At 36.8% G+C, this 9,487-nt stretch overlaps 2 protein-coding genes across 2 annotated transcripts; both read right to left on the reverse strand.

Moving 5' to 3' along the window:
* Positions 1 to 174: 174 nt before the first annotated feature.
* Positions 175 to 5,955, reverse strand: LOC130740494 (DNA repair protein RAD51 homolog 4). Its single transcript, XM_057593127.1, has 10 exons — positions 4,446 to 5,955; positions 4,268 to 4,347; positions 4,051 to 4,166; positions 3,472 to 3,553; positions 2,705 to 2,839; positions 2,495 to 2,608; positions 2,313 to 2,403; positions 1,471 to 1,541; positions 605 to 754; positions 175 to 337 (listed from the first exon to the last, which is right to left on the reverse strand). Exons 1-10 carry the CDS (start codon positions 4,531 to 4,533, stop codon positions 299 to 301), a joined length of 966 nt encoding a protein of 321 aa, XP_057449110.1. The 5' UTR covers positions 4,534 to 5,955; the 3' UTR covers positions 175 to 298.
* Positions 5,956 to 7,101: 1,146 nt separating this feature from the next.
* Positions 7,102 to 9,250, reverse strand: LOC130735805 (glutelin type-D 1-like). Its single transcript, XM_057587697.1, has 4 exons — positions 8,914 to 9,250; positions 8,213 to 8,509; positions 7,631 to 8,054; positions 7,102 to 7,415 (listed from the first exon to the last, which is right to left on the reverse strand). The coding sequence occupies exons 1-4, from the start codon at positions 9,107 to 9,109 to the stop codon at positions 7,262 to 7,264; spliced, it is 1,071 nt and encodes a 356-aa protein (XP_057443680.1). The 5' UTR covers positions 9,110 to 9,250; the 3' UTR covers positions 7,102 to 7,261.
* Positions 9,251 to 9,487: the final 237 nt, after the last annotated feature.

Raw genomic sequence — 9,487 nt, forward strand, 5'->3', positions numbered from 1 at the left:
ATGGTACGCAGTTCTCCTTTTATTTCTATCATGGGGTGCCTATAAGATCCAAGCGTGCTTGACTTTTTTCTACATCAAATAAGCACATGTAGAGAATGGGTTTTTAAACCAATAACTAATCAAAAAAATTATCATTAATATTATACTATAAAAAATCAAATACATGCCATAATATGAACAAAGCAATTGCTTCATAAAAAAGGGTTCTTACAGAGGTTTTATCTCTCAAATATAAGTATGAGTTTATGATACCGGAATATACAAAACATCTCTAATTATGATCAACTGTGGAAAACAGTCAAAAATACATAGTAGAACTTGCAGCCCTGCCAGAAGCCTGAAATAGAACATTTAATTCAGAGTGATTAATTCCACAGTATATACAAATTATGTAAAACAAACAAAATACGCTTTAATGACAAACATATAGAGAAAATAAAATTCCTGATGGAAAAATAGTGCCCGAGAATAAGGCAGAGACACCCCCTAAATGGTATCATCAATAAATCACTGGTTAAAGAAAATAAAAAACCACACAGCTTACGAGCATGACATTATCTAATGTATTCCACACCATAAACAAATTTTCTGATCAAGTACATACCATAGATGGATGTTTTATTATTGAAATATTGCAGACGTTGCTTGTACTATCATGAGACAGCAAAAGCCGTACATGAGAGACACTCTTCCAACTCTCTCCCAGTGCTGGTTTGGAGATACCGTCTTCTCCACCCACAACATGATTCGTTACCTTCAAAATTTGTTCCATCAGAAATGTTATTTCAAGGACTTATAGTTGTCCTGCTGTATCAATGCAAATCATAACAATTATGATTGAAATTCTCTGCATATAAAATGAGCCCACTCATGACTAAACCAATATCTGGCATTCTTCCAGTGTCCTCGTTAATTCTGTCTTCATTTTGCCTTAACCCACAAAACAGCACTTCCCCAGCATTTATATATGAGGAAAATAGTTTATTATAAGGCTAAATTTGACAGAAGCTCATCAGACACCCCCTCCCCTCACTTCTTTCTGAAGAGTCACCACCTTATTTTCCTTTTTTTTTCTTTTCTATCTTTCCTTACAAGCAAAAAAAGAGGGAACAATTAGACATGATTATAGAACAACCACCACAACTGGAACCTTTTCAGAGACATTATAGATCAGAGACAATATGCTTCCTACATGGTTTAGAAAGTAGCCCATTCCCATGATGGCGGATTCTCAAGTAGGGTCAAATTTTCTTTATACAAGGGCACATCTAAAACTTTTACTGAACTATATCATGCTTTATCAGACTAAAGGGTAAAAAAAACATTTATATATCATATGAAAAAGTGTTGAAAGAGATAGAGCCAAAAAAATCCTTTCAATTAGAAGGACTTTTCGCAATAACTGAAAGGATTATTGCTTGTGGGAAAGAAAGAGGAAGGTGTGGGAAAAACAAAATAAACTAAACTTACCAACGCCGCAATATTATACTCATGTGCTAACTTCTTCAGTAAAAACCCAGCAGATATCATTAAAGCGTGTCCTGAAATTGCCCATAATATGTAAAACTGTAAGTCTCTGAAGTCTGCACATTTAACTAATTATGATAAGAACCTTGGGAGAACCACACCACAAAAGCAAGCTGTTGTAGTTGGAGGGCCCAAGGCCTTATAAACCCCACATTAGAATCCCATACTTCCAATGTGGGACTCAAGTCCCATGCCTTGCAATTGGGTTCCTAACATCAAACATTTCAACCTTTTCACATGCTGAATGGTGCAAGGAGTTGCTGAGTAAGTAATAAGTTCAAGAATCTCAGCCCTCTACACAATCCCCAAATACGATCAATCAATATACCCTAGTCTCAATCAGGCTTGTTAATAGCGTGCTATAGCGGCGCAATAGCCTATAGCGTAGCATCCTGGGGGTTCACCGCTACTCCACTATTCACCGCTATTTGCCGCTATAGCCCCGCAATAGCGCTCGAAATAGCGTTTTTTGGGCTTGCCGCTACACTACGCTATCTGCCATTAACAACCCTACTCTCAATCACTCTCAATTGAAGGACCAATTGAAGGTTTACTCATGAAAATCTTCTAGGAACTATTGATTTCTAGGAAAATATTAAATGTTCACCAAACAAGAATTTAATTTTACTCAGAAATAACACTTGTGGACATTATTCTCAGGAATATCATTCCAAGGAATATGATTATGCACCTTGAAACAGAAATCCTCTAAAGATCAACAAAAGGAAATAAAACGGTAAATGATAAGCATACCAAGGAATTTTGCAAGGAAATATGTTTTATACCTTGAGGACCACTGCCTCCAAGGATGGGTGTAATCAGTGAAGAGATTGAATCAACAATAAGCAATCGAACATGGTGATCTGATTTTACAATCTGTGCCAGTATACAGTAGCCATTTGTTTAATAGAAAGAAAGAAAAACCAACTAAGTTGCATCAGCTACAAATATTCCAGTCAATGAGAACCTCGGATCTTAAATTAATCTTCAGTCGATGCAGCACATCAAACATCTGATATATGTCAAACACTGAGTAGCAAATTATCCTGCCCAAAACTTCTTGAAGAGGTCTATGATCGGCCTAAAAGATGGATCACTTAAAAACAATTTTAAGGCAGTTAATAATAACAAACAAGGAGGACAAAACAATGGACAATAAGTCTGAAGCTATAGTAACCTGATTGTGTGAGACAGAATCATATGACTGACCAACAAAATGTGCAATTCGCTGAGGTGAAAATGAGTTTCCTGTATCTAAGTATATAACTGAACTCTTATGCCTTGCAATAGTTGCAGCAGACAGTAGGCAGACCTAAAATTATTCATAAAAATAAGTTAGATTTGAATGTAATGTATATGAAGAAATGGAGATGATCAAATGAAGAAATAGCATTATATGCAACCTGCGTAATAGAAAAATTATCTACAGAACCAAAGTACACTATTTTTTGATTTAAAACTTAACTCTTAAGTCTTAATACATGCAGGATTAAGGATGAAAATATATATTATTCCCACGACCCATGTCCGCAGGTCTTTGCAGGGATACCTAAGACAGGGCAAGTGACAGGTATCCTCTAATAAATGGGGGTTGTAGCAAAGAGAATAATGCCTACCCTGGAAGCACCCATGAAATATATTTTTATTTAATTATGATTTTTTTCTGCTTCTAAAGAAAAGAAAAGAATATACATATCTTACTCTTTTGCAGTGACTTCTTTATTCACAAATGAAGAATTTAATCCATTTATATTTTCTCAAGACTTTCTAAAGCTTCACTTTAATTTATTAAATATCTGCAGATACCCATTGATAAACACCTCCCTGAAGAGACTAGAAATGGTTATCCCCAACAGGGATGGGGCAGAGGAAGTACTAACCACACCTGCCCTAGATATGATTCTTTCCGGAGAAAAAGTGTGTTCTTACTTCTTACAATCTTACCTGTGTCTTACCAGATGAGGACGGTCCAACAAGTTCAGTTAATTGTCCTTCACGTAATCCACCTCCAAGCAATGCATCAATCCTGAATTAGAACAGAGTACAACACTGAGTACTTCTACTTTAAAGCCACAGTCACATTCACACCTCCCGGCAACCAAATAGAACATTTACTTGAAACTCAATCTTCAAAAGTGTTGAACACCATAGAAAAAATAAAGCCCTGTGCTACTGGTGGAAAATAAGAAGGGTAGTGAAAATGGAGTGCTACATTAAGGTCTTCACCATTGTAGATAGTGGAAAACCACCCTCAACTCTCATCTCAATCTCATGCCATTGCCACGAGAGTGGTCAAAATTTGTTCGGTGGAGTACAAATGAGTTGCATTCCGATTTCAACCGTACAAGATTAATGTTATACCTAACCAATGCAAAGTGATTTTAATGCCAACTTATCCAGCTACTCAACCAAACAAACCCTAATGATTATTAGAAAAATTTAGCATGAAAGTGATTAACTTACTAAAATGCTACATCCTAGTGCAAAATTATATCAACTATGCATTGAGTAAATAGTACCTACCCATCACATCCAGTGGACAAAACATGCTTATTCCGTTTCGCATCTGCCAAGAGCTGCGAACCGGTTAGCAATGGCGGACGCAGAGCATCGATTATCGAGAGAAGCTGATCAATTCCCTAAATAGGAGAAATTAGCATCAGGATTTGGCCAATTACAATGTTTAAATTAACAAAAACAACAAGAATAGTTAATGCGGAAGTTTGTGGGTGAATCTAACCTGCTTCAGTCTCTGTGAAGTGGGGTGATTCGATGCAAATGCGATTAGCGTGTCAAGATCATGGAGGAGGAAATCTTCAACTGAGAAGGAAGAGGAAGAGGAAGAGTTATCGTGTTTGGTAAATTTTGAAATCGGAAAATGGAAAATGGAGGGAAAGAAGAAGGGGGAAGAGAAAAACCAGAGAAAATGGCGTGGGAGGCGCAGAAGTTTTGGAAGTTGGAGTCAACGAGTGGATACTCTATCTCCAGAGATTTCAACGGCGCCATTTTTTGCTCTCAACGGCGGCAAAACCCGAGAGGCTGAGTAGCTACGGCGCCATTTTGTTTGGAAGAATTAAAGAGGCTTAATTGCAGTTTTGATCCCTGATGTATTGTCATTGTGCGATTTGGGTCCCTTATGTTCTAAACGAGCGATTTTAATCCCTCATCTTCCATTTTGTGAAAATTGGGCCCCTCCGTCAAGTTGACATCCAAAATTAAACGGAAATTGCTGACTCATTACTATTTACACCATCTTAACCTATCTTTGCTAATTACACCACTTTAATAACACATCAGTAAATTCTTTCAAAAAAAAAAATAACACATTAGTAAATAAAAATGCACCATGATTAATCACCGTTCGATTTGAGAATCTTAAAATATTCTTTAATTGAATGGTTAGGATTTGTTGGATGCTAAAAGGGTAAAAATATAATTTGACAATCCCTACAGCCCCTTCTCCCAGCTCCAGCGCACGTTTCTTGCTCCATAGCTGGGCCCATCACAACCATCAACCTCTCCCATGTCTTCCTCTCCAGCACCCTCTACCTTCCCACCTTCACCTTCGTATCATCGTATATTACAAAACCCAGAAACAGAAACCAAAGAAGTATTGGAGTGAGTAATTCAGATGTAAAGTTAGTGGGTTTTCTAACTCGGGGTGAACTAACTCAGTGTGTGAGTGAGTTGTACTTAATACATAAGCACTTGTAGTGTTGTGAATAAAAAAATAGAGTTTCACTCCCAGTATCATACTTTCCCTTCCTTCTCTGTTCATCGACTATATTCTCAATAAGAAAAAAAAATTGATTATTTTAAGTTGAAAAACAAAGACAAAAGACGAAATTAAAAACCCACCCAGATTCCCAGAAACAACAAAAAGTGATAAGAAAAATTGAATTTTTTTGAATTGAAACCCACAAAAGATAGAGACTATGCATTACAAAGAAAGCTGAAACACAAAAACTCAAACAGAAACAGGAATAGGAGAGAAGCTAGATTGAATCTTTTTTAGTTAAAATTCAGAAAAATAGAGACATGGCAGGCATTGATCTGTGCTAACAAAGAGAAGAAGATTGAAGATGAAAAAGAAGCATAAGAGAAGCTGGAAGATGGATCTGTGTGAGCTTTTCATATTTTATTTGTGCACACTTTTGATTTTGATTTTTGAAGAGAAGAAAGTGATATATCTGTGCTAGCTTTTGATCTTTTGGGTTTCATTTTTTGAGTTTTCTCTGTCAATAGCTGACCGGGAAAAATGGGGTTTGAGGGAATCAAAGCTTCTCTAAACGACGACAAGGATGGTTTTGATAGAGGAAGGGATGGTAGAGCAGCAGAGGCTGGCAGTGGAGATGATCGAAAGCAACAAGCTAGTTCCAGAAGGACTGTGAAAGTGAGGAGAGGAAAGTGGAAGGAAGAGGGAGAAAAGGGGTAAAGTCTCAATTACCCTTAATGCAAAGACAATTATATCCCTGGTGCACCGGTGGACCAAAAATAAAAAGGTCCACCCTAGTGGGCACCCTCATGGTATATTTGGGAATAGTTGATGGTAGTTAGGGTATTTCACCGATATTTAAAGGTTTTTAAAATTCTAAGGGTTGGTTATTCTAACTAGAATTACATTGCGCCTTCTCGGTTGCTAACACCACCACCTTGGCACCAACGTTCTCCACCTTCTCCTCGCTGAGGTTGGTCGCACGTATTTATCACGTCGTTCACTTCCTACACCATAAAAACTATAAAGACACTAAGGAACCTGACACTATAAAGACTCACCTTGCCAAAAAAAAAAACCATCAACACAATAAGATCCTTCTTTGCTCATTGTTTCAGCTACCATTGAAACTCATCGCATCAACTCTGACGGGATGACGTTGAGCTCGCGGAGGAGGCCACAATTGAAGAGTCGTCTTTGGCAACAGGCTTGGATAGTTGGGTGCTTGACTTGGTGGGGGCCAACATGGAAAAAGTTACGTGGTGGCCTCCGGTTCCCATTGGAGTTATGGTGGTAAGATTCGTAGTAAAGCTACGATGGTAGTTGTGACGTTGGCTTGGAAAGTTTAGTAGGAAAGATGCTACATTAGGGAAGTTTCGGTGTTTGGAAATAGATTGTGGAAGAGCGGGACGAATTTGGGTAATTGGGATGGTGAGGGTGGGAGTTTTGGTGTTTAGGGAGCGATGAATAATGTGATGAAGAATTTTAAATATTATAACGAACAAATTAAAGGAACACTAATTAGTGCTGGTTGGTTATGAATTCGAATTTTGACCATGGGTGCCCTTATACTCAAGTTTGACGGAACAAAATCTTTCAATAGATTAAAGTTGGATTCAAATTAAATTAAAAGAGTGATTTGATATTGGAAGATCTGTAGAAGTTAACGCATTAGCAAAAGAATTCTATGTGGATGAACGCATAAATCTGAATGAAATATAAATTCTACTTTGCAAATGAATTTAATATTTTCAGGTTTCATTTTAATGATTAATCGTGCATATTGTAACTTAACAGTTAGCAAGAAAACTAACTATTTGGAAGCAACAACAGAAAGAATATAAAAAAGACCGGCAATCTAAGTAAATTTGAGATAATCAACTCCTCGTAAATCCAAAAGAAAAACAAATGCAGAAATCTTAAGAAAACTAAACTAAAAAACTAAAATTAATTCAAAATTTGCTACTAGCTAGATAAATGTAAAATTCTATGCCTAAGTACTGCAACTTTTATTCAACTTTAATTTGGAGGAGGGAAAAAGATAGCATCAGAAGTCCTCTTTGAACGAAATAGTTGCTCAACTCCTGCATCTACATTGAAAGATGCTTGCAGAACCGAGGGTGATAAAGCCTTCCACACCGAAGAACTCCCAGCCATGTGTGTAAATATAGGACTGAAAATAACAACAATTGTAAGCATTGGTTAGAATCATATCAAATATAGACTTATGGAAACTTATTAGAGCCTATATACTAGAAAATACACTAAATAAGCTCGAGTTCTTATTGTGTTGATAACTCACTAGCTAAAGCAAAATAATTTATAGCAACAGTGAATGACAAAATTCGGCCCAACAAAAATATACAAAGGTTAAGAAGAAAAACTTACTTAGGGGTAGTGATGATGGAGAACCACTCCATTCCTTCAGGGTCACCAATCTTAGAAACAACAAAAAACCTTGGCACAATGAACAAATTCCCAGCTTTCAAAGTTGTCTCCAAAACCTTACGACCATCCACACCAACAACTTGAACACGACCACTTCCTCTGACAATGTAAGTAACCTGCAAAGCAGAGTCACAAGAGAAACCTGGAGAACACATGGCTTTTCCATCAAGCCTCACAAGATCTGCACCAAGACCAACCTCGCCAACCAAAGGAAGGTTCTTAGTGTTCAAGACCACAACCCTTCCACCATTCTTAATGTCAACATCCAATGGAGCCTCTAAACAGTTCAATGCCATGTCCTTCCTATGTTCTTGTTTTGGCTGAGGGAGGTTGATGTTTTCATCAAGCTTCACAATGCCCTTTCCTGAAAGGATAAGTAAAATTTGGCAAAAAAATTAATCAACACACTAAGAAAATTCAAGAATCACTAATTGAAAAAGATAATAATACAAGCTTTAAAATGCTAATTTATTTATTAAAAGCATTCACGATTTTTATACGCCTACATTCGTTCGTGCTTACCTGTTTGTTTTCCAACAAGGGTTTTGACATCTTTTTCTTCCAAGTCCCAAGCTCTTCCCACAAATTCGGTTGAAAATCCGGTGAAGATTCCGTTAGAGCCGGTTAGGAAAAAATCGGTAAATTCACCGGCCTTGTGACCTTTTGAAGTGTCTCCTAGGAAAAGAACAACCAACTCTGGTTCCTCCTTGTTAAACCACCATGTCACAACTCCGAAGGGGAGTGCCAAAGCATCACCCTTCTTAATTGCAATAACCTTCTCTTCTGATTCAGGCAGTAAAATCCCAGCAACTCCACTTCCTGTTTTAACAAATTCATAATTCAGAATAACCAATACACAATCACTACAATAATATTAATAACTGGAAACATAAATTGCAGTTGGATTCGTTGATCCCTCAAAATAAATAAGAAATTTTATTAGAATTAAAATATTTTGACAAAGAATCAAAGGGAATCACATTAATAATATGAAAAGAAAACATTAAAGATCAATGATGGGTAAGAAAGAAAACAAAGTGTTGGTCTATTGATAGACAAACTAATTCTAATTCTCATATGAAATCCACACACAACAGTTTTCAAACGCCCTTCAAACCAACGGTTGAACATCAATTTAATGTCTATTACATCATACAAGGAGCGAAGAAAGCAATTGAGATATCAAAAAGAGCCAAGAGGAGTAAAAGGTTATATAAGTATACCTTGCAGAACATATGCAACCTTGGAAGAATCAGAGTAACGAGGAAGGGCAAAACCATTCTTCTCTAGAGCTAATTTTCCAGCACCAATGTTCCCTTCACGCAACATTGGAAGTTCAGAAGGAGACCAAGCATAATAAGATCCACCATTGCCTCCATACACCTTCTTGGCCAATTGGGGAGAAAGATCAATATCCATCACAACAAAGGAACAATCACAACAAATTAAAGGAACAAATTAAAAGGCAAAGATCACACCAAAGACCAAAGCAAATATCTCTCTCACACTCTTTTAGTTTTTCAGAGCATGTGTGTGGTGTGTATATATAGGAAACAGTTTGAATGAATCCCACTCTAAGTCTCTAACTCTAACTTCATAACACGGTGATAGAGTCCTGATCCGCTACTAATTCTCGTTACCATCCAATTCCAATTTAAAACGATAGATAGGATTAGATAAAGTAATAGTAAGATTTTTTAAGGAAAAGGAGTAGTATATTTCAAAAACTAACTACAGAATAGAGTTTCAAAAAAAAAAAACTACAGAATAGAATTCCACATTCAATATTTAATCGTT

The sequence above is a fragment of the Lotus japonicus genome, chromosome 2 (genome assembly GCF_012489685.1).
Source record: "Lotus japonicus ecotype B-129 chromosome 2, LjGifu_v1.2".
In the NCBI taxonomy this organism is placed as follows: domain Eukaryota; kingdom Viridiplantae; phylum Streptophyta; class Magnoliopsida; order Fabales; family Fabaceae; genus Lotus; species Lotus japonicus.